A 26,693-nucleotide genomic window follows, 5' to 3' on the forward strand; every position below is an offset into this window, starting at 1 on the left:
GGTTCCAATCAACTTACAAATGGACTACTTGTACTTTCTCATTAGAAGAAGATGACTGATTTTCTTAGGTCTTGTGTCCTGGGCTAATCGCTAAGCAATAGCTAAGCAGTTACTTAAGAGTTAGAATGAATGACTGCATGCAGATTTTACAGGCAGAAGTGTGGGCTTCCCAGCTCTCTGCTTCTCTAATTAAGGAAGGTGGAATAAGAAGAAATCTAATCAACTCAGAATTTTTGCAGCCTGATGTACTCAATAGCAGGTCTCTTGTCCAAAAGCGTTCAGAAAGGTTTCTCTTCTCTTCATTTAAATAATTAAACATATAAAACTTGGGCTAACTTTCTACTTTTAAATTTATTATGCTACCTTTATCCCTTTAATCTCTGGCATTGATAGAACTGAGCTGATATCTACTTTTCCATATATTAGCTGTGTGATCTTAAGTGAGTTGCTTAATTTCTCTCAGCTAGGGTTTCCTTATCAGCAAAATGGTAATAATGGTATTTATCTCCGTCATTGTGAGCATTGATATAATGAGGTTATGAGTGTAAAGTATTTTGCATGATTTTGGCACAGATTACTAAATATTTTATTTTCCTTTATTTTCTTCCCTTTTCTTTTCTTTTTATTATTTTTAAAGTTATTTTCGTCCTATAAAAGCCATAAAATAACCACTCCTGCAGTATGTCTGGTTAACTAGCCTCTTCCATTCACCATCAAATTACCTACATGTATCAAACAAATAAAAGAACTCTCCCCTCTGGTTTTTAGAACCTTCAATGCCAGGAATGGAGAAAATTATTTTAATCTCACATCTTCCATTTATAGATAATGAAACTGAATTCCAAAGTTTAGTGATTTGTTAAAAGCACTTCAGCATGGGAGTAGAACTCATTCATTTTAAAACACAAAAGACAAAAATGGAATGAGGCTTTAACCAGCAGGGTTCAGTATATATAAGCCCCAAAGAGCACGTCGTAGGGACTCATTACGCTTGTGTTTAATTGAGTGGAATAGTGAATTGATTAAAAAGGACAGATCATCCCCAAAGTGCATGATCAGGCTGATGATTAAAACAAAGTTTGGTTTCAAGACTGGGATTATTCTTCAGCTAGTTGTCAGTTAGCATGTTTGCTTGTTACCTCTTGACCAAATACCATGTTGGAGGTCAATTTGGGGAAGTTTTCAAGTTCAGAGAAGTTTCACCCACCAATTAATTGTATATCAAAACTTTGGGCCGGGCGCGGTGGCTCACGCCGGTAATCTCAGCACTTTGGGAAGTTGAGGCAGGCAGATCACCTGAAGTCAGGAGTTTGAGACCAGCCTGGCCAACATAGTGAAACCTCATCTCTACTAAAAATACAAAAATTAGCCATGCGTGGTGGCGGGCACCTGTAATCCCCGCTACTTGGGAGACTGAGGCAGGAAAATCTCTTGAATCCAGGAGGCAGAGGTTGCCGTGAGCCTAGATCACGTCATTGCACTCCAGCCTGGGTGACAGAGGGTGAGACTTGTCTCAAACAAACAAACAAACGACAACAAAAGAACTTTGGGTACATAATTTTAGCAGAGAATTTTGCACATGACAACTTTTGACCTGTTAATGTTGCTGAAAAACAATTCTATCTGAAATTGAAAGTTGGATACAAGGGTCCAACAACATATACATTTGAAAATTACCTTATGAAGTGAAATTTTCAAAAGGAAAATGTCACCGCTTGTCAGAGCTATCTGAAGATTCAGGTGATCTCTTTTCAGGCAAGATTTTTGAAAAAAAAATTTAGAGAAGAAAGGGAAGACAAATGTTTCCTGAACGATGATGTCCACACTGTGTGGCATTTGGTACTTTAATGCGTTGGTATTCATTGGATCCTACTTTCTTCATGTTGCAGTGGAACACTTCTTTTACAAGGCAGATATAAGAGATATTAAGTGTTTTTCCTAAGAACACCTGGCCAGGATTCAAACCCAAGTCTGTCTCCATATTTCATACTTTACTCAATAAATCACGTTGTTGTCCACATTTCAAGATTTTCTATGGGGTTAATAGATGTTCGTTTATTCAATAATTCATTCAACATTTATTGAACACTGCACTTACTAAATGTCAGACTAAGAAACAAAAACAAAGGTTCTAGACAGTATGTCCAGGGTCCAACACAGTATATGGTCACAATAGGCTTTAAAGACATATGTATTAAATTAATGAATAAAGACACTTCTGCTCTCAACTTGCTCATTATCTACCTAGAACTGCACTGTCTGATATCTGGCCACCAGCCATGTGGCTATTGAGCACTTAAAATGTGGCCAGGGTAGATTAAGATGGGCTTCAAATATAAAATACATCCCAGATTTTAAGTCTTAGCATAAAAAGAAATATAAAATATCTCATTAATGGCTTTTATATTGATTATATTGAAATTATAGTGTTTGGGGTATATTGAATTAAATGAAACATATTAAAATCAGTTTACCTGTTTAGTTTTTTACTCTTTTTAGTGTGGATCCTAGAAAATTTAAAACTATACATGTAATTTCTTTCAATTCCTATTGGCCAGCCTTAACCTAGTGCTGTTAAGTCCTGGGGCACTTGCTTTTCTGTTTCAAGTTCATTATTAAAACTAGTTCTATTCTCTCTCTTTTATGTATGATAATAAGTTAGGTTTAAATGCAGTTTATTTTAAATGCAATCTATGTTTGTGAGATTAGAATCAATTGTTAAAGGTTAGAAATTTTTGTATTCAGATGCAAAATAGTCCACACGCAGGCTCTACTAAAATATGACTTCCCTTTAGTCCCTTTCCTGGTGAGAAGCTACCACAGTTCTCCAGATATATTACTGCCAGCTATACAAGAGGAAGTCTAACCTGTGCAGCCTGATAATCAAATATTTAAGGCTGTTCAACTGCCTCTATCCCATCTCATGCTCCTGCCAACTTAGCTATCTAGATTTCCTTTCTACAGTATTCCTGGAACACAGGAATGAGCACTATACCTTTATTCATGCTGTTATCTCTACTTGGAGTTTTTTGTTTGTTTGTTTGTTTGTTTTTCAATTCCAATGCCTGCCTAGTTTTCAAGGTTCAGCTTATTGTTTACTTCTTGCCAAATTCCCAAACTACTATAATCCCATATAATTTTCTCTTTTCTCCGAATTCTAAGACACTAACATTCCATTTGAAAATATCTATACTTGATTGTGGGAAGGCTCTTACTTTTCTATAAATGAATCATTACCCTTTTCTTATATTCCAAAGACTGTAAGTGGAAAATTTATAAAGAAATCACTACAACATGGAAAGGAACTCACCGTGCATTCGGTTAGGCTTTTAAGGGTCATGTTCAGCCACATCTTTTTAACAGTAAAAGGGCTAAGATGCTGAGCAGTTTATAACCAAGGGAGTGGGCAGTCATACCGGTGTGCTGTGTTCTACATAAGTAAAGCATTCCCGCCTATAGCATCCCTTCCCTACCAAAACAGGAGAGCTGCCAAGATGCTCACTTAGAACAGTTGTTGGTTTGTGTACAAGTGTTAAGTATGGGTTTGTTCTTTTTCTTTTATATTTTTTTGAGGGAAAGAAGAAGGAAGAATGGGAGGGGACTGGAAAAGCTGTATTTATTTATAATCAAACATATCCTTATTTGATAACAGATGACCAATTAAAGCAATGTGTGAAACTTGAACAGCATTCTGTCAAAAAGCAAAGAAATTAGTGGAGCTCATAGCAATCAGCACTTCTTGCAAACAGCAAGAGTCCCCTCTAAAGCCTTCTGTCTTGGCACTGGGGCTTTGCTAAATTGGGCTCACCATTTTGCGAGTGGGAACAATCAGCTTTGTAGGTGGTAGGGAAGTATTATAATTAAATGTCCACCCACTTTTTCCTTTCTGATGAAAGGCTCCCATGAAACTTACTAAAATAAGGTGCATAAAGATAGATGAATTTTTGATGAGTAAGTCAAAGCACCGACAAACCTGGCTTTCCACATAGAGAAAATTCTTTAATTTATAGAAAAATTTCAGGCCTAGATCATTAATACTGTCATATTTAATAACTAATACGATAAAATCCATAGGGTAACTGGAGATTTCACTGTTTTCGTTGGTAGTGATTGTAGTGCTCAGCATGAATTGACTTGCAGAAAACAAATATAATTCAAAAAAAGAGTGAAATTTTTCAAAATTGATTTTAGAGAAATATTAAGTGATAGCCATTTAATCATAATAGCCTTTTTAATAATAAATAATGCATTTATTGAATGTAATGGCATTCTTCCGAATAATAGTTATAGTACCACTTTAAGGTTAGAAACTATATCTCTGAGATAGCAAAGGGCTTGAAAGATGTTATTGAATTGTCAGAAACTTTTTATGAGGGAGCTCTGGAACAGAGTCTATAGAGTCTGCTTTTGATAATTAATGGTAATGGCATTTACTAAAATCACTGTGAAGAATTAATTTTAAGTACTTATATGCAGTAGAGTAGGGAGCTTCTCTAACTGAGCTCAGACATATATTTCAAGTCCAGTTACTAGCATTCACAAAGTCAATATTTTAGAAAGAAAAAGAAATTAAAATTAATTGGTACTATGAATGTTTTCCTACATTCAATGTGGATTTATTGGGCATGAGCTGTATAGACTTTGCTATCAGAGGAGCCTCAAAGCAATAATCCTCTCTAGAGCTAATGAATATTTTTATTTTTAAGCTAAATTTCATATTTTTATCTTCCTGTTCAATAGATTTTATTGGCGGAAGCCAGTAGAGATAATGGTGCCCTAAATCACCAACAAGGTGAGATCAAAGTACTGGGGAGGATATGAACACATTTGTCATTAATTGAACACATTTGTCATTCATTGCTAATCACTATGTGAAGATGACTTTTAAAATACTCCTGACTACTTCTTATCCTTCCCCACTGTGGTTCTGTGGATCCAAGAACACAGAGTAACTGGATGCTCAAAGTAGGAAAAGTTTGCATAATAGGTACTCAGCTCAGCATAACTAAGATAAAATTAGCCACAAAGATCTAGATTCTCCAGTTACTTGCACTATCCAGGGTTTTATAACCATCATTACCCATGATCATTTTATAGTAAACTACAATAATAGATGTGGTGACACATCTGAGGTCTCCTCCTGTATTATTAGTATAGCGGGACACCTCAGATGTGTCACCACCAAGGAACAGGCATGTTCAGACCAAATTCATCGGCCACTGTCCTCCTCATTCCCGTTTGTTTTTTCGAATTCCCCAGAACTTCTTGTTTTTCAAATTATTACCCACATACTTTTTTAATATTTCATTTTCTGCTTTGTGTTTAGTCCTACTTTTTACTATCTTTTTGTAAAAGTTACACGTTAACCATTATTTAAAGAGTTCCTTTAACAGTGTGGAGGTTTTCTTCAAAGACTTGATAGAAATCTTTAAATATGGGCTTTTTTCTCATTTAAGTCTTACTTCAACATGTTCACTGATTTTAGATTTCTCTGACAAACGTGGTTGAGGTATCAAAACACAGACATGTTGATAATAGCTTTTTCTCAAAGTCATTTAGAATGTAAGACTTTCTGCCGTGCTATGTCAAATTGCCCAACTTGGGAATAAGATGAGTGTATGTGCATGTCTGTGGGGTGGGGTGGTAGGGAGCAAGGAAGTACGGGATTGGTAAATAGTCTATATAAGGAGAACTCATATTGTCCTCTAAAACTGATATATTTAGGCTCTCCTATTTTCCAGGAGTCTATCATAGACACTTCTGTCTCAATGTTTGTAGTAAATTAATGATGATTTTCTCTGTTGCTTTGGTTAGGAAGATCCTTTCAAAAACAGATTTTTCTGGGAGATAAATGCAGTACTTTTTCTTCTTCATGAGATAAACACACACACACAGAGAGAGAGAGAGAGAGGGAGAGAGAGAGAAAGAGAGAAAGAGAGAGAAAACCTAGTGTGCAAGCAGTATGCCTAAAAATCATTTTTATTTTCTCCTGTTATAGGAATCCATAACTCTGTAAGTCTCTCAGTTGAAAAAAAAATTGTTACATCATAGAATTTAAGAAACTTGGAATGACCTTAGATATTATCCTGTCTAACTTTCACTTTATAGATAAAGCAAATGAAACCCTGAGAAGAGTAGTGACCACAAATACTTTGCTATTCCTTCTATTGAGAAATGTAGTCTCACTGCTCCCTTTTCCTGTGTCTGGGCAGGCTCTGTAATTGGTTTGACCAATAGAATACAAATGACAACTGCAGCTTCCTAATTCTTGCTCGCATTTGGGACTTCTCGTCTCAGAACCCAACCACCATGCTGTGAAAAGCTGAAGCTACATGAAGAAGCCTTGTATTGATGCACCAGTCGACAACCACAGCTAAGCCCCCAGCTGACAGTTAACGCACTTCCAGTCATGTGAATATGCCATTTAGCATGTCTGGACTAGGCCAACCTTTGGCAGGCTCCATTCCCTGCCAGTATGTGACAGCAATCACACTAGAAACCTTAAGCAAAAATTGCCTAGCTCTTCCCAGTCAACCCATAGATTAGTGAGAGATAACAAATAGTTGCTTTAAATTTCAGGATGGTTTGTTATATAGTAAAAGCACATCAGAAATGAAAGTGACTTAGACCAAAACTTCTAAGCATTACCAGAGTGAAAACCAGAACTCAAATATCACCCCAAACCTCGTATAATCTCATTATAATGTGTTAAGGAAACATGTCGAGTTAAATGAGATCCAGTTTCAGTATCCCAATAGTTCATAATTCCAAAAGATTTTATTCTTTCAAAATTCACATGGAATGCAGAATTTCCAAAATTCTTGAACTTTAAAACAAATTCTTAGAGCTGTGTCTACATAACAGTAAACCACCATTTGGTATAAGGTAGCATTCCCAAGTGTTCCTCGAAGGTAGTGTCTTAGTAATGTGCCATGAAAGAAAGAGAGATAAGCTGATTTAATTTGTTTAAATTAAATTAAAGAGGTCTCTTTGCTTCAGGATTTTTCAAGAATGTAAATTTTCCAAGAGGAGCTATAGATAGTACTTATTTTCCTAGAATTGTTCGACCAAGGCACCCTTCTTCATCAAAAAACTAAACTGAGAAATAGGAAGAGGAATTCAATTTTGTCAGCATAAACCAAGTTTTGCTTTCAGAGGATTTCATAAAAAGAAGTTGTTTTCATAATTTGGTGTGTCTTCAGCTTAGAGAACACATTTTTAGATAACACTTTTATGACTGTCAGGGACTGTGCTTAGTTATGTCTTTTACAACCTGTTCCCATTTCCTTCCCCCCTTACTTTTAACATTCTTTTGTGGCTACAGTTAATAAATCTTTCTGGAATGTGTAGACGAAGGAATAAATAAAAGCAGATAAATAATAAATAATTCAATTAATTAAAAATTATCCTGAAATGTTTCATTAACAATGTCAATGACTATGAAGAGGCCCAAAGGTTTTTGAGTCAACCCCTCATTTAGTTTAATAACCTGGAAATTAGCTCCAACTCTAATTAGCTTGGTTTGGGTTTTATATCTTTATTTACATCTAAGGCCAACTGAAATTGTAACACTTGCCATATCTAACAGAGTTCTTGGAAAATTCAAAGAAGATTTCAAAGTTGGAGGTGGAACGGTTTTGGGCTACAAAAATTGCAGTAATCATGTATTCATCCACTCCTTTCATCTTCTAGTTCTGGAGATTGAGATCCGGAAAGAGAGTTTATAGTGCAAATGCTAGCTGCATTGGAAACCTCCTCCCCGTGGATCCACGTTAAAGATGTTAGGAAAGTTCTCTTTTTCAGTAGATGTTATATTGAATGGTGTGATTCTAATTCACGTGCTGATTATTAGACAGACGATTTACAAGCATTTGGGCCGTAAAAACATATTTCACCACAGAATTCATGACTGTTATAGGAAGGTGTGGCAGTCAAAACATTTAATAACCTATATGGCATGGCCACTGACAACCAGAGTAGACACCAGCCATGAACAACTGGTGCAGCCATGCTGATGAGTATGAGCCATACTGAATATCATCTGAGCTCTATGGATCTAGAAGATAACATTTCCCACTTTTTGCCACTGGTTTGTGGCCTTGTGAATACTGTTATCTTATTTGTATTAGAAATTCCTCCATTCAGGCTGTCTCTTAAATATACTTGTGTTATTGATATCCATAATACAGTAAGTTCTATTATCTCTCTCCTGGGAAGCTATCAGCACTTCACAGCTCCTTCAGCAATATGCTATCCTGTTCCAAAAATCATGGTGCATTCCCATGTCTCTAGTTTCCAAGCAGAGGGAATAATAGTTTTATGGTCTTCTTTTGCCCCTGTGGGGACATGAGCCAGTTCACTACCCCTACTTACTTATTCCTGGATATCTCTACCCTGTATATTCCTATATTCTTGTTCTGTAGTCATGCTACATAGTTAAATATGACTTGAAAGGCTGACAGAGTAATGCAGCTACAAAAAGATGGCAGAGAAATAATAAAATAATATGTGATAGAGTATTTGATACTTTTAAGTCAGAATGGGAAGAAAATATTTGTAAGGATAAATCAAAGTATTCTGCATTTAGCCAGTTCCTTTGTGAAGCTCTAATAAAATATGCATTAAAAAAAATAAGACAAGCCAATGTGGAGTGATCTATACAATCAGACATATACACCTTCATATTACTTTGGCCAGACTCTGCTGTGTTTGTAACATGGTGTCAAAAGTTTTTATTTGGGTACAATTCAACCATAAATGGAGAATGGGAGCCTCATTCTCCTGGACTTTAGTGAGTTACAGTTCTAGCATGCTTACCTCTACAAGCCTGCTGGTGTGTTCATGAAATATCGCAGCATATTCTTTTATTTCCTTTTCCCGGCCATTCTTAGCAGCTTCAATGAGAACCAAAAGAGGGACTGTCGTATCCAGGAAAGAGTCTGACACATGATCTATAATAGCCTTGCGGAGCTGAGAAGAAATGAAAAATTCAGTTTTTTTTTTTCCAGGAAATATTTCACTGTGTTTCCTTTTCTTACAATCTCAGTAGTTACACAACTCATTTTTCATTTTTGCACAATTCCTAAAATCACAATACTTAAGGATATATAAGAATGTCCCTTAAGAAACTAAAAAACAAAATATCCAGGCAAAAAGAAAAAATCATCTAGCAATATTTCCTTTCCTCTCAAAAGTAATTTTTCTTAAGTTGTATTTAACCTGGAAGTCAGATTAAAAATGGTAATACTTTCTTTTTTGCTCAAAGAAATTGTGTTATTAGAATATTTATGAGTGTGTACAAATAATATTGTACATCTTGTATTTTCATAATTACAAATTATAGAATGTTTTCTACCTTGTTGGAGGAACTGATGATAAATTTTGATTAGCTAAATTGTAGACTTCATAGTAATTAAGCCAAGTTAGATCACCGATTATGCCAGTTGATAACAGATTAATACAGCAAGAAGAATAATAAATGAGTTTGATGTCCAATTTTCCCCATTTGCATTCATTGTTCTTGCCCTCACACTTTAAATTATTAAACAACTATAACATTCTGCTACAATTAGTTCTTTTCAATTAGATTACATGTAAGCTTATTAATGACAATTAGGCAATTACTCTAGTCAGCAGATATTTTCTGAGATTTAAAACTGCACTGAAAAATTAATTCATTGTGTTTATATAATATTGAGTATTTAAAGATCATAATATCGGGCCGGGCACAGTGGCTCATGCCTGTAATCCCAGCACTTTGGGAGGCCAAGGCAGGCGAATCACGAGGTCAGGAGTTCGAGAACAGCCTGGCCAACATGGTAAAACCCCGTCTCTACTGAAAATTAAAAAATTAGCTGGGCATAGTGGCAGGCACCTGTACTCCCAGCTACTTGGGTGGCTGAGGCAGGAAAATCACTTGAACCCAGGAGGAGGAGGTTGCAGTGAGCTGAGATCACACCACTGCATTCTAGCCCAGGCGACAGAGTGAGACTCCATCCACTCCCCCCGACAAAAAAAAAAAATCATAATATCCTGAAATGTTTCATTAACAATGTCAACGACTATAAATGGGCCCAAAGGTTTTTGAGTCAACCCCTTCATATAGTTTAATAACCTCTTTACAATAAAACAAAAAGACAAATAGCTATCAGACAGAAAAATGTAATTTTTCTGTCAAAGTTATATTTTAGAGTATTTTTTTAAACCAATAGACACTTAGTTCAGTTTTAGATTACTTGGGAATGAATAGTAATACATTTTGGGAGAGCTGAATGATAGAGCTACATAGAAAGTACTGTCTTCTACAATGAACATAGAATAATAAATCCATAATAATTACAGGTTTCTGGAAGAAAAATATCTCTGCCCAAAATAGTGAGCTTGCTCAGAAGCATTGTGAAATTTTCTGACTATTAACAATTTAAGAAAGGCTTCAGGAAGATCCCCAAGGAAGGATTCTGCTTAGTATGCAGAAAGGCAAATTACTAGTGGCAACTAATATTTACTGAGCACTTATTAGGACAAAGTATAGAGTGCTAAGGGGTTACAAGGCAAAGGGGAGACCTTAACTGAATGAACAATGTGTTTGCTGTCTACAGGAAGTACACCAGGGAAGTCAGGCGTAAGGTCACGAATTTATTTGAGCTGGGAACTACAGGTTGTGTAAGTTTGAGATACTGAAGAGAAAAGTAGAGATTCCTTCTAATTTCTCAGAGTGGGGGCATTTTTAAATGATTATCCTCCCCTTTATTCTTTTCTTCTTTCATTCATAATTAGGACATGTAGATTATTCTTTTCTTCTTTCATTCTAATTGAGACACGTAGAAGGAAAGCTCAGATGAAATCTACACTAGAGATATGCCATGAAGGGCCAGCATATGGGAACTAACTCAAGCAGAGAGTGTGGATGAGACCATATAGAGTGAGGAGACCCACAGAGGACCTCTTAGGAAACACTACCATTTACAGGAGTCATGATTAAAGAGTAGGGCCTAAAAAGAGACTGAGATAATAGCCAAGAAACAAAGAGACAAATTACCCACAACTAAAAGACAAACTTTCAAATATATCTCTGTGTTAATGCTCTTCAAATGTAGTTATCCTACCAAACATAACTATAATATTCCCATCACGGACTTGTTAAATCTTCTCTTCTGTGTAAATGATTTCATTCAATTCAGTAAATATTTCTGGAAACCATTTCCTCACCTTTCTACCAAGAGAAAGGTATTGAAGGAAATGTTAAGATGGAAATTCATGATCCCTTATAATCTAGTAGAAGAGTGAATATTACAATAATACATTAAACATTACAATAAAGAAAAACTCAGAGACTGACAGCAAAAAAAAAATTAGAGTCAAATTTTAAAGATAAATTAAATTTAAAAAAGGAATGAGACTTGTCCCTTGGGCTTGAATACTAAGAGGTTATTGACAAACTTGGTAAGAGCAGTTTCAGTGGAAAAGTGGGCTGAAGAGTCCTATTGCTATGGTTTGAAGAGTGAATGAGAGATAAGGCAGTAAAGACAGTGAGTATAAACTTCTGTTTTTAATAATTTGACTGTGACATGAAGAAGCAAGACTTGGTATTTACTACTCTGAGATATATGTTTAAAGAGTGACTGTTTTTCATATAAAGACTTCACTATAATTTCCCATCTGCAACTATAGCCAAAAAGTCTTATTACTCCCCGTTGCTTTGCTGGAAATACATATTGATTTATTGCCAAAGCAAGAATAACAGGTGAAAAAGAACTATTGTCTCACATTGTGCCAACTTTTGTCATCTTTTCGTCCCATGACAGAAGGAAATGCCCAGAAATCAGTGACTTGAGCTGGATGTGAATGAAACCTTTAGGAGCTAGCACATGGTCAGAGGCAGGGAGGTATCTCTCCCACTGAAATCATCTTAACCCATGCAAAAAACAAAGTGTAACTAATTCAACCAACCCACAATATTCTCACCAGTCCCTGTCTAACTTGCTGGTTCCTGATCCTTTACCTTCACTATTATGAACTACATTATAGACTTTTGGTGCCTTATATCTCATCCTCTGGATCTATCTCTGATTCCAGCTTTTGCTGGGGGGAACAGTTCCATGTCCTCTGAAGACATTCCATGCTTCTTGTGTGCCTTCCTTGTGTCTCTTTGTTATTCTGTCTCAGGGCCTGTTCCAAGTCTCTGTGAAATTCTCAACCCAGCATAAACACTGCCTGGAAGTTCTTTAGCATCCACACCAATGGGGGAAACCCTCAACCTATGGGGATAGGAACTACTGCATAAAATTCCTAGCCTCCATCCATTAGTCAGACAATTCTGGGAAACATTCTGTTAGTTCTCAGAGATCCTCAAGCTCTCATTGCCTACAGCAGCAATCTCAATAGCATATCATTTCCTCTTTCCCTGCCTCGCTTTTCATGTTCTATAACACTTGCTTCCAGGAATCACCTCCTAAATAAATGACCTGCACTAAGGTCCTAGTTTTAGTCACTGCTTTCAGGAAAACCCATCTAAACAGGTACCTTCGTCTGGTATTAATGTTGTTTGATCATGCACCAAGTAAGAGACTCCAATGTCTTATGTAAACTACTCATTGCTAATTATACTCTACTACCTTGGCTCTGTACATCACTGGGTTTTGTTCTGCCATGCCCTGAATTATACTCACTGTAAAAGAGGAATTATTATGAGACAGGACTAGAAATGTAGGTAGGGACAAGATGTGAAAGGACTAGAATGTTATGCTAAGCAATTTTCGTTATATGTTCTGACATATTCATATGGAATTGTTTTCATTAAATTGTACAGTCATATATACCTACATATAATAGCAAAGTAGCCTCTATCTTATTTATTTCCATATTATTTTCCTGCCCAGTGGCACAATGCCTTCCTTTCAGTTGGGTGATATACAAAAAGTTTAAAGAAGAATGCAATATGCCAATATAGAAATGGAAGCCAAAGCACTAAAATCTGAAGTTAGTGGGAGGCCAATAGGAATTACAGGCACATACTTTCAATAAATACCTGTTTGTGGCCAGGTATGAAAGATGTTAGAACAAAACCAAACTGAGGTGCTTTTCATCTTTTCTCACTACAGTTTAATAAAAGGCTTTGAGACATCAATTTTTCTATTTCCTACTGATGTAAGTGGTTTGGGATCTCAAAATAATATATATCACTACAATTGAAGCCCAAAGTGAAAGCCCTATGTGAAAAGTCTAAAAAAGCCCCACCATTCCCAGCAAATGAAGGAACAGAAAGAATGAAATTGTGATGGGAAGGGGAATGGAAAGGGGAGAAAGTGTTTCAGAAAGGAATCATCTTCAGGGAAACAGAAAAGCACATTTAGACTAAAATATTTTATATTAAAATATTGTGTTAAATTTTAATAAATTAACAGTATTTAAATTTTAATAAATATTTTAAATTAAAGTCCATTTTAATTTAAATCAAATAGCAAAATGTGATTTTCAAAGCTTGGAATTAAATGTACTAATAATTATTTCTCTGTGTATGTACTATGTAAGTTTAGTGAAACTTGTCTCTTGTGGATACATAATGTTATTTGATGATGAGGATGATGACCAGGAGGTATAAAAGCCTACATATTTTTTTCTGAGTGGTGAACTGGTACTATGCAACATGGAAGAGAGATGGACCTAACAATTCCGAAACTCAGCAACTAAAGAATTAATCAAGTTTTTGTTTTGTCTGTTTTTACCAAAATCCCATTTGACATACTTCATCTTTACTTTGATATTTATGAAATAAAAGACATTTTTTCTTAATATACACAAATACAAATTTTAGCCTGCCTTTAGTGAAATCAAATATATTTTAGTATGTATAGTAAAACAGAAATAAGATATATTTGTTGCTTAAATTTTTTATAAAGTAAAGAATGTTTAAAAAGTCTTCCTCCTTTTACTGAGAGAGTTGCAATAGGTATACAGTTTTCAAATGAATGATGGAAAAAGAGGCTAAAGAAAGAAGAAAATTTGACTTTAAAAAGGCATTTAAAACAAATAATAAAGAAAATAATATATGATGGTAAAATCAGTGTATTAGGCACTGGGAGGTTCTGAAAGTGAATAGGCCATAATCCCTAGCCCCTGGTGTGGTGATTACACATATGGGCTGGGGTTGGATGGACCTGTGCTAGAACTGTGTCTCTATCACATAGCTGGGTGATGTTTGCTATGTTAACTCATTCTGGGGGACAAAGATAACAATACCATGACATTATTTATTGTTTTAGGAATAAAAATCAATAATGTAATGAATATGCTTGGTAGAGAGCTTTGCAAAGCATTTAGTAAATGAGAGATGTTGTCATAGCTATCATTATAAGGACTTAAAATGCAGTGGGAAGAAAACTCATTACAAAAGAAAAAAATAGAAGAATATAATCATTGCTGTAATAGAAGTGCACATGCTGTAAGTGTTCCAGGAAGAAAAAGGTCCATTCCAGCTGGTGAAAACAGCAAAGGTTTCATGGAAGCAATAGCATTTACACTAGTCTGGAATTTAGTTGCTTATGAGTTGGGGTTGTGTGTAAGGAGAGTGAGTGGGGAAGGCATTCAGCTGTACAAGTCATATGTACAAAGATGCAAGTGTATTTGAGCGGGAGGTGATGCAAATTCTGGTAAATAACAAGTAGATTCTTTCATCAGAAAACAGGTTAATGTGGGCCAGGCCTGTTGGCTCACACCTGTAATCCCAGCACTTTGGGAGGCCGAGGTGGGCAGATCACAAGGTCGGGAGTTCGAGACCAGCCTGGCCAACATGGTGAAACCCCGTCCCTACTAAAAATACAAAAAAGTAGCAGGGTGTGGTGGCATGCATCTGTAATCCCAGCTACTCAGGAGGCTGAGGCAGGAGAATCGCCTGAACCTGGGAGGCGGAGGTTGCAATGAGCTGAGATCACACCACTGCACTCCAGCCTGGGCGGTACAGTGAGACTCTGTTTCAAACAGAAAAAAAAAAAGAGAGAGAGAGAGACAGAAAAGAAAACAGGTTAATGTGTTGGTGTGATGAGGAGGACACAACACTGAGAAGGAGAGCTGAAGGAAAAGGAACATTAAGAATAATGGGGATTAAGTCAGGGCCAAATCACAGAGAACCTAGAACACCATGCCAAGAACATTTGTCTTTGTTCTCTAGTAAAACAGGCAACAAAGTCACAGAGGAAGAAGACTGAAACAAATAAATACTCTCGCCTCCTAGAACATTCCATCTTGATGTCCTCAAATCTATAATTTGCTTCTCCTCAGATATTTCTAAGCAATCTCTGTCATTCCTCTTGGAAGAAATCCAATCACCCTCTGAACTGAAGCTGAAATGTTTCTGCATTACTGATAGAAAGGCCATGGTTAAGAAAGGGGATAAGGATGAATGGGCAGGAAGATGGGCTCTGCTTATTTTTTACTAAAAAAAGTTTTAAAAGATAAAACCAGTTCTAAAGCAAACAATGAACATTAAATACTCCAAAGAAAAACATTTTAAGGGCAGTGCTTTCTCTTTCCTGTGAGAAGAACTATATGTGAGATGCTTACAACAACTGTTTGATAAACTTCTTAAGAATAAGAAGTAGAGATAACTTATATTGCTGTTTTAATTAACTGTGACTTCTACCAAAAATGTAAACATCACGATGAAAAATAAAGTACTAGAGGGAGGGTAAGTGAGGATAATGAGAAAGAATCATAGCAACTAACTTCATCAAAACGGAAGATCATGGAGGTGTTCAAAGACAGCTTCTAACAATTCCATCCATTCCTGTACACACATACCACTTCTCCTACAACAGATAGAACTTCTGCCTACTCCTATTGAACTAGGACAGGGTTTTTGACTGTTTTTTACTTACAGATTATAGACGAAATAGCATTCTCTGACTTTGGAGCTAAGGCACTAAGAATGCTTGTCAGCTTCCGTCTCCCTTTTCTTGGCAACTTGAAACAGCATGAAAGAGATCTAGGCTACCCTGCTAGAGATTGAAGCCACATGGAGAGGCCCTAAAACATTAGGCACCGTATCGAGAGAGGGAACAGGAAGAAGCACTGAGGTTCCAAACATCAAGTCCCAAATCTAGCCACAGTTGCCATTTGACTGCCACTATGTGGAAAACCACAAGTGAAAACGGTACAGAAAATGGCCCCGCTGACACCCCGCCAACCCAAGACATCGTGAGATGCAAATATGGTTGCTATTGTTTGTGGTGGTTTGTTAAACACTGATCGAAAATTGAAACAATGGAGATGTTAACCTGTGAAACCATACAGAATGTTAATACCTTCAGAGCACAGCAGTTTTCTACAAGATGGGAGTATCTTCTTACTATGAAGAATAGTATTAGTAATCCCCAATGCTATTTCTATATCTCACTGATGGTAGTGAGGTGGAAATACAAGTAGGATTGCAATATAAAATACAAGATGCTCAGTTACATTTAAATTTCAGATGAACAACTTTTTAAATATAAGTATGTACCATACAATATTTGGGACATAATTATACTAAACCATGTTTGCTGTTCATCTGAAATTCAAATTTAACTGGGTGCCTTGTGCTTTTATTTGCTAAATCTGGTAATTCCACACACAAGTAATTGCATTTTCTTGACTTTATTTAGAAAAATAATAATCCTAAAACCTTTAGAAGTATAAACGTAGATTAGCTCTTTATGCATAATGTTGTTGAAGGCAATATAGAGGGAAAAGACACGAACGAGAGACACAATCATTGAGAGCTCATAGAGACAACTTTTTTGAGTCCTAGGTGAAGCAGATGGGGTAGAAATCCTGAAGACAATGGAGAATAGGGATCATTCCACGAAAGGGGAGGATGGTTCTGAGGATATAAATTTCTGAGTGCTGGTACAGGTTCTGACTCGGTGCCCCATCCTCTTAGGCAGGTCACCTCACCACACTGGCCTGCTTTCTCATTTGCATCATAAGACAGGTTGTGCTAAGTTCTTTCTGACTCTTACATTCCATGATTACAAGTGTTACTGGTAGAAACAGAATTCACATTAAGGGCATAAAGCTGAGAAACTGAGATTTTCACAGACTTCAACATTGTGTTTTTATGCAGCTATTATTAACTGGCTGGAGATCTCTATTTATTCCATTTCCAAATCTACGTCCAAATTAAAAGATTGCTTAGCCATTTTACTAAATCTTGCCATTAAACTACTATAATATATTGCATTAAAAGTTCATAGTTGAAAAGCTTTCTCTCCCTTTTGATGAGTTAATGATGACCAAGTGAAAGTTCTGCATGAGAAAGAACTCTGCTTATTGAACAGAGGAAAGGAATGAAGAGCAAATGTCTTTGAAAATAGCTAAGTCTTCCTATTTCTGGAAAAATGTTTAACTTGTGGCATCATACTAGACTTATAAATTGTTTAATGAAATTCTTTCTAATCCCATGTTCCTGATGACTTAAGGTTAAAAAGAAGGCTTAACTTTTACAAAAACTAATTTTTGAAGTATCATGAAAAAAAATGGAAGGAGGAATGGGTAGGGTCTCTGAATTACTTACTAGTTAAGCATTTGGATTTAAGCATTTGGATGACGAACTCTGATGTAATACAATCAATTGATCAACATTCCCTAAAAACTTGCTATGGGTCAGGCACTTACATGCATTTTATTGATTCCTCACAGCCCTATTGCATATTATTAATTTCATTGTATAGGTTCAAAGAAGCTCAGAGAGCTGAAATATGTGCCCAAGATCTCACAACTGATGAGAACAGAACCAGAATTTGAATGTAATTCTGTCTGATAAGGCACACATTCTTTCTCTGCTTTGTGTTTGCCACAAAAAACATTTGAGGTATGAATATATAAATGTGGAAAGTATATATTTACTCTTCTTTTTCCTGTTCTAAATTAATTTGAAAGGAACAAAACAAGAAATAAATATGCCTGCAATGAATAACAGTTTCATTTAGCCCCTATGTTTCTGACTCCATATCTCTCTCTTCCCTCACCTGTCTGCGAAGGTCTCTTGTCTTCTTACACATGTTGTCTAAAGCAATATTCAGGGTATTACTCCTTTCTTTTTTTCCAGCCTGCAAAGAAGAAAAAACGACATAAGCAATGGTATCAATTAATCTTTATCACTTAGCAATTTGCTTTCTAAATTTCCTGAAAATAACAGCTTGAAATTCAAGAACAGGTTTCAAAACTGCTATATTATATATGATTCATGAGCATTTCACTTAAGACTAAGTAGAATGGTGATTAAAGCTCACATTATTTTCATCTTTATGCTTCTGTAATATTTCCGATACGGAGTTAGGTTGTATTCAGTGTGACAATAGGCAGAGAATTATCTTCATCTTTATGCTTCTGTAATATTTCCGATACGGAGTTAGGTTGTATTCAGTGTGACAATAGGCAGAGCATTATCTTCATGAAACTCTGATCTTCATTTTTAACAAGTCAAATCTTAAATCACTAAGCAGGCAATTAGCTTAAAAGCATTAGATGCCCAATTTGTCAACTTCTGTGGGAGTTTCTAAAGTCATTTCCATGGTGTATTGTGTAAGTTATGCAGAGCCATATTGGAATTTTGCTAAACACTAAATAAAGTATGCAGTGCAAATTCATACAATTTGCAAAAGTTGACCACAATTTTAGCTGACAATATTCCAAGAACAAATTGTTTTAAGTAAGAACTGGACGCTGTTTTTGGCTCTTTAAGATAATTTGTGCAACACCTTTCTATTCTTTGAGCAGAACAGCTCTCTGTTATATCCTTAACCTAAATCTTTAGGCTATTAAGCACATAGAGAGTCACCTTGGTTGGTATTTTCTACATATTATTTTTGTGCAAGACAACTGGATTAAATCTAATCATACTTTTTGCAGTGATATCTCACATAAAAGAGATTGGAGAAATCATTATGTGATTCACCTCTAGGAAAATTGCTGCTGTTTAAATTAATAAACTGAAAAGGGATCTTGAGAGAAGACCTTGAAAATCAGGAAGGCAAGTTTAAGCAGCTGATAACTGAAGGGGGTTACAGCACGAACTCAATGAAAAAGGACACTGAGGCCAAGTATAAACCACGAGGAAGCATGTCTGACACTTTCCCCAATGACTAAACTCATGCATAAACCCATACCCTGCAGTGGACTCCCTAACAAGAAATTTAAAAACTCTCTATCCTCTGTCCTAACCTACTTTTTTACTCTTATGTACTGCTATATACTCTCCTTTACAGTAGCAATATTCCTATAATTTTCTGTCTCTTCTCCCCAGTTCTTACATATAATGTACCTTTGATTTCAGAGATCATCTTCTAAAACGCCTACTGAAGTCCTATCTACTCCTCATGGTTTCTACAGGGAGTTCTTCCAACAACCCTGCTCAAAAGTAAACTCTCACTTTTCCTTTTTCCAACAGCATTTTGAGTGTTTTTCAATATAATCATTTTATTTATGTGCGTCCCCCTTATGATACTGTTAGAATCCTGATATTGGCAAATATATCTCAATTTTTTTTCTATTCCTGATAGTAACTTACATAGGACTTATCGAATAGAGTTGACTAGACTATAAATGAGCAATTTAATTCAAAACACAACATAGTTTGATTAGAGGCCTACTGTTTTCCAGGAAGGTGTCATTCTAGAGACTCTGGAGGAGATTTTAGCATTTAGCTCTCAAGGCACAGCTAAAGTTCTCTATGAGCTGAGGTTGCTGGTATCTACCTCAAACTCAGGTCAACCTATATTTTCCCAACAGCAGTGTTACTGATATTTAAAGTGTGAAAAATGACCATCATTGGAGATCATTCGATACACTGCAAGATATCTGGCATTCGTGGACCCAGGTCTGCTAAATTCAATACCAAATCTGGCGCACTGTGACAGCCAAAAATTGGCACCACATATGTTCAGCTGCCTCCTATAGGAAGACACAGTAGAAGGCCAGTAAGTCTTTACCATGTTTTAGTTTCTTATAAAGAGATTGTGGAATGTGTACACCATGGAAACTGTGTCTAGGGAAGAGAGAAGTAAGAAAAGGGAAATAGGAGAGATTTGGTTAGGTTATTTCTATGAGCACTAACAACATTCTGGATATCAAAGCAATGGCAGCAATTACACAGATGAAAGTCGTGGCTACCTTCACAGCTCCTACTCAGCGTTCTCTATGCTAGCAGTGGGGAATTATGAAGAGCTAACTCATGACTATACAGGACAATGGCATAAACAGATACACAATGAGCTCTCAGACAGTTTATAATTTTACCTAAAGAACCCAGCCCTTATTCTCTAGCTTCATGCAGTGTTTGCTCTTGGTTGTATCGCTTTCCACTTCATGAAAGCAGAGATAATAAAAAAGAGGCAGAAGTGGGACAGACAAAGAGACCTCCTACACACACACACACGCACACACACACACACACACACACACAGTATCAGGAATAATATGGGAGACTCCTGTTGTGTTGGCTGTAAAAACCCGCTAGCTTCTGTGGTGTGATTCATCAGAACAACTAAAAGATGTCAGCTTTCTCAGAGCTAGCAGCAGAAGCATACCAAACTTTAAATAAAGGATGACAGGAGGTGACAGCACAAAGAGATTCAATAGGAACTATAAAAATTATTCCCTAATTTCTACCCAGAGCTTAACCCTAGTTTAAAATGTTTCACTGGGTCAAAGACATTTCATTGTCTAGGCAATAATAAACAGTCCCTATCATGACAGGAAGTTTAAAGGTCTCCCTTCTTGCTTTTTTCTCCCTTGATCCCCTATCCCCAACCACAATCACCTTTCTACTTTTTCACCTCCGGCTTTTTATTGGATCCTTGCTCTATTTATCTAGATTTATTTGGCTTCAGTCAAGCCATTTTATGCCTCTTTATTCCTTTTGCATAGCATAAAAATAAATAAGGCAAGGAGAAATAGCCCCGTCCTGCTTAAAGGCCCTCATTCCTTCTTTTTTCAAAGCCTTAACAAATCATCAATGAGCTCGGACTAAAGGTGAATTCTGTGTTCTGAGACAAGAGATGGAAATGGCAGGATATTAAAACACAACGGCAGATAACAGTCAGAACCTGCCTATATCCCGAGTGCTCAGAAAAGAGACTGCTCCTTAAAGAAATCCTTGACAGAAGCCATTATTAAGTCAGCAAATCCCTGCTAATGGAAAAGGGACCACTTACAGAGGAGTGTCAGGCAGATAGACACTCACATGGCACAGGTCAGCACTGTATAGGGAAAGCGGTCACATTCTTCATCTGTAAACAAACTGCCAAGAAAGACTTCATTAAAAAAAAAAATTCTGGGCCGAGTGCGGTGGCTCACACCTGTAATCTCAGCATTTTGTGAGGCCAAGGCAGGTGGATCACCTGAGGTCAGGAGTTCAAGACCAGCCTGGCCAACATGGTGAAACACCATCTTTACTAAACATACAAGAATTAGCTGGGCATGGTGGCGCATATCTGTAATCCCAACTACTTGCGAGGCTAAAGCAGGAGAATTGCTTGAACCCAGGAGGCGGAAGTTGCAGTGAGCCAAGATCGCGCCACTGCACTCCAGCCTGGCAACAGAGCAAGACTCCATATCAAAAAACATTTAAATAAAAATAAATAAAATAAAATAGTAAATAAGAAATAGACAACCAAAAAATCCCAATCCTCAAAGTGCTTACTCCCTAGTGGAGAAACATAAGGTCTGATTATGTCCCTCCTTTGCTCTAAAACCCTTCACTGTATCCCTACTGATGAAATTAAGAACAAAGTCTTGATCATTGTGTTCAAAGCCTCATATAATCTACTTCCGTATTTACTAAACCACTAATAAGACACCTTAATGGGTCTTTTCTATTCTCTGCAATATGATTACAACTCAAGAACTCTGCTAGTATAAATACCTCTCTTTTCATTTCTTGTCTCTTACTTTTCTTGTTATGGACTCCTTCCTTCCTTCCTTCTTTCTTTTCTTTCTTTTCTTTCTCTTTCTTTCTTTCCAAATGTTTTGTTCTGTTGCCCAGGCTAGAGTGCAGTAGTGCCATCTTGGCTCACTGCAACCTATGCCTCCTGGGTTCAAGTGATTCTCCTGCCTTAGCCTCCTGAGTAGCTGGGATTACAGGTGCCTACCACCATGCCTGGCTTATTTTTTTTTTTTTTTTGTACCTTTAGTAGAGATGGGTTTTCACCATGTCAGCCAGGCTGGTCTTGAACTCCTGACCTCAGGTGATCCTCCTGCCTTGGCCTCCCAAAGTGCTGGGATTACAGGCATAAGCCACTGCACCTGGCCTGGTTATGGACCTCTTTCAAGGTATAACTCAGTTACTAAATTTTACATAGAGCCTTTGTTGATCTTCTCATTTGCAATTAATGACTCTCTTCCATGATACTTTCTTATAGTTCTTATACTTCTTTTATAACACTTGGTTTAATAAATAGTTCAACATAGTCAACAAATCTTTATCATCTACTATATGCGGGACACTATGCTAAGAACTAGTCGCTGCCTTTCAGGTGCACAAATCTAGTGATAGACATAAACACAGTAGTTTATAGAGGTACCTAGGATAACACATGGATTGATGAGAGCAGCACTCTCAATAATGATGAAGGAAGGATTCTTGAGTAGGTAACAATTGAGTATTAAAGGATATATAAAAGTCAGCCAGGTGAAGAGAAGAGAAAAAGCTTATCAGGGACAGGTATAGCCTGAGCAAAGGTAAAGGTCCTTAAAGATTATTTGGTTAGTAGTAAAACTGTTAGAAGAGGCCTGATCCTGGAGGTCTTTGCTATGCCAAGAAATGAGCTTAATCCTATAGACAACTGGGAGTCATAGAAGTTAAGAAAATGAATGATACAATCAGTCCATTATATCAAACTGGCTGTGGAGTCTGCACAATGGATTTGAGGAGATGACAAGCAGAAATAGAAGCATTAAATGGTCACAGTAATAGTCCACAGAGAGATGAACAGTGTTGAAACTAATGCAATGGCAGTCAGGATAAAGAAAAACCACAGACTTAAGGACTCTGTATGAGTAACCTGGGTAGGAGGATGACTGGCAGATGCTGGCAGGTGAAGGAAAGAGAACAATCTAGGCTGATGTCCTGGTTTCCAGCAGTGACAACTGGCTAGATGATGGAGTTGTGAACTGAAATTGTCATTTCAAGGAGAAAGCCAGGTCAACACAAGGATGATGATTTCAGCCTGGGAACTGCTGAAGGGCTCATAAAGAGCTCATTTCATTAGTATTTGTCCTATGCTTAATTACTTACCTGAATGTGTCTTTCTCACTAGATGGTATGATCCTTGAAATATAAAAATATCTTACATATATTCTGTCCCTCAAAGGATCTAGCACAGTGCTTTGCACATAGTAGGGGCTCAACAGTTATTTGTTAAATAAATAGAGAAATAGAAGACTGGATAAGGTTTTGGCAGATCCCATTACGTTTCTGGGCCTTAATTTCCAAACCCATAAAATGAATATTTGCCCCAAATTGTTTCTATATTCCTTTCTAACTTTAAAATTCTATGAAAGGGCCATGTTCTCTAAAAGGAAGAATTGTAGAATAATATGTTACTTTTATTGCACAATTTCTTGCATAAACAGCCATTGAAAATATGTCAAAACATGTGTGTGTAATACGAAGCTGAAAATAAAAGGAGACGTTTGAAATAGGGAGGCCATGATGCTCACCCTATAAACTATGAAGCCTCAAACACTAAGAGATGAGGTTTAAAGCAAATAAAAATTTATCTAATTCATAGTCAAATGAAAATCAGTGCAGAGGAGCCCTGTGTGGAATTCAAGCAGCAGGAAAATGTTTTTTTGTTGTTGTTGTTTTTGTTGTTGTTATTGTTATGTTTTATTTTTGTTTTGTAAATGTGTGCCATTTTATTCAACCTTTTAAAATGATGCATTTTCCTTTTAATGGTAAAAGATGAAATATGATACCCTTAAACTTAGTTCTTCTCTAAAGAAATTGCTTGAAAAATAGTTTATGCTTAGCACATAGCACAGGCACAGATTCTAGTCTACATTTTTCAGGCATGAAAGACACACAAACAGACAAGCATAAGAAAGAAAAATGAAATCTCTCCTTCTAGAATACCACTGTACTGAATGGCATGTCAGGAAGACACCTGATGGGGCATGCTAACTGATCTGTCAGAAATAAGGTCTATAATGTGAAAGTACAACTAAAACAAGCCAAAAATTAACTCTGAGTTTTGAAATGAGGTTTTTAAAAATTAACCATATAAGAATAGAATGATTTAGCTAACAGAGGAAGTAGGATGAAGACTACAAATGTCTTGAAGTTTTGTATTGTTTGGGAAAGTAAGATGCCATCCCCATGTAGATGCCTGCTGGGGTAGGTCTGGAAGTCAGTGAGAGGGAAACAACATTGTGTCAAATGTCTACCACATATAATAAGTACTTTACACGTACTGTCTCAACTGCTGTTCACAATAACTCTACACACGTTTATATGTGAAGACACTGAGGTTCAGTAAATTTAAATGCCCTGCCTCTGGAGGACACACAGTAAATTATGTGTCAGGTAGAACTGTGTCCCATCTCAGACTTAAGCCACCATACCATGACAACTTGAAGCCACTGTAACTTAAACTCAATATATCTGTTATGTAAGCTTTATAAAAGTATTTATAAAATATAATGAGCAGAAAATAAGTTTGTGGAGCCAGTTGAAATTGTATTCTAATCAGCTCCATCACCTGACAGCTTTATGTCTTTGAACAAGTGACTTAATCCTCAAAGTCTTAGTTTCTTTGCCCATAAAGTGGAGATAATATAAAAACTATATTACAAAGTTGTTGTAAGGAATAAAAGGATAAAGGGTATACAAAGCTGGCAAATAGGAAGGGTTCAAGAAATGTTAGCAGTTATTATTAGACATATCATTGGTGTCACCAATGTCACACTTGGGTTTCTTGAACTAAACCAACTGGCTGATTTCCCTGTGCTTTTTCAAACACCAGCCTTGTCCTGGAATGCCCCCATCTCTTCTTGTTCAACAGGAAAATTCTTAATTCACAATCTGAGACTCAGCTCAATTGTCTCATTCTCTGTATCACCTTTTCTGACCCTCCTCAATTTTGCTATAAAAATTTAAAATTACAAATCATCTCATTTGTTCTTTCATTAATCTCTTCATATATTTCCACTACATCTGTGAGACTTTTTGTTATCTTTTATTTATACTCTGCCTCATCTTTTACACTGACACTTCTTAAATCTGTCATTTGTATCTACTACAACACCTGAAACTCAATTAATGGATGTGGGTAAAATGAATAAATGAAGAACGGTTAACCATACTTCTACTAATAAGTAATATTAAAGCTATATTATTAATACATTGAGTGTTTGTATTTTTAACAAAAATAATATCCATCCTATTAGTTATTAAATATTTTATTAAATCAGTGTTTTTATTCAAAGACTGCTGTTATTATTACCTATAAGTAGTACAATATAAACTTGGTATGAGGATAAAAATCTAACCTGTGAATCAGAAAATGGGGTTTCTCAAATAAGCTCTCTGGTTGACCTTAACTAGGATGAATCACCTCTCTTGTCCTCAGTCTCAAATGTCCTTAGCATGCATAAAAGGAGGCCATTACACTAAATGATCTTTAGGGTTCCTCTGAACTCTAATAGTGTGTGGCATTAGAGTTCTCTGTTGGTATCTAGTCTAGTAAACAACTAATTAAGTACTGAGAACACTACGCTCCAGCTTGTTGCCTGTGTTCTCAGACCAGAGATACTCACGCCAGAATACAGAATTTTAACCGATATTCACCAAACATGAAATAAACATTCATGGGTTTGCACTACAAAAAGAAAATCACATCATTTTTCTGAAGATGTTACTCACAGGTATCAATATAAACTATGACTTTGTCTTTTAAAGGTGTTTCCATGAAGAGTCAATCATATATCTGAAATATAGGTATCTAGGCCAAAGTTCATAAATCCTCCAATATCAATTAATGATTAATTTGCACATTATGTCTTTACTGATATTTTAATTCCAAAACTTTTTTACTGAGTCACCATCAGAGGATCTGGAGTAAGATCTGACTCATTCTAGAAATCCTGTTTGTTTTGTGATGCCTGACCCAGCAGCCAGCTTTAGAAAAGTGCCTACCCCTGAAGAAAGCAGCTGTGATGCTAATATAAAAGCGTCTGTACGAACGTGGAGAAATGCAATATTTTATGCTGTCGATTACACTGTGAGCTCCTGTGAGCTCATATGGCAACGACTTTGTCTACAATATTCAAAACCACTACCAGAGTCTAATAAGCAATGATATAGCATTACACACATAGACCAAATAAATTATTTTCCCGCTTTTAAATAGAATCACCGTTTTCTGGCAATTTTTCTGTCTCCACCATGTTTTTGGAGATAGAGAATCAGAAAACCACTGATCTTGTAAAAATTTTATTGTCTGCCATTCCTCCAGTTTCTTAAGTCTAATTCCTAGTCTGTTTCCCAAGCCAGGTTTTCATAGCTTAATAATACTCAGTATGTCAAACTTCAGCCAACAGTGGGTTTTATGGCATTTGAATAATAGACTGTCAAAGTATTTCCATAGCCTTTACATATGGCTATGGAAAGTCTATGAAACTTAGAACAGATAGACTTCCATGATTCTGGTTATTGTTTT

The 26,693-nt window shown here is 36.4% G+C and overlaps 1 protein-coding gene across 7 annotated transcripts in view; it reads right to left on the reverse strand.

Moving 5' to 3' along the window:
* The window catches only part of CTNNA3 (catenin alpha 3), a 1,849,205-nt gene that overhangs the window by 838,534 nt on the left and 983,978 nt on the right, over positions 1-26,693 (reverse strand). For all 7 annotated transcript variants that reach the window (XM_054660126.2, XM_054660128.2, XM_009458543.5 and 4 more), the window contains 2 exons: positions 18,003-18,083; positions 8,818-8,970 (listed from right to left, as the gene is read on the reverse strand). In XM_054660126.2, coding sequence (XP_054516101.1) covers positions 8,818-8,970; positions 18,003-18,083 — 234 coding nt within the window. The remainder of the gene's footprint in view (positions 1-8,817; positions 8,971-18,002; positions 18,084-26,693) is intronic.

This window comes from Pan troglodytes, chromosome 8, assembly GCF_028858775.2.
Source record: "Pan troglodytes isolate AG18354 chromosome 8, NHGRI_mPanTro3-v2.0_pri, whole genome shotgun sequence".
In the NCBI taxonomy this organism is placed as follows: Eukaryota; Metazoa; Chordata; class Mammalia; order Primates; family Hominidae; genus Pan; species Pan troglodytes.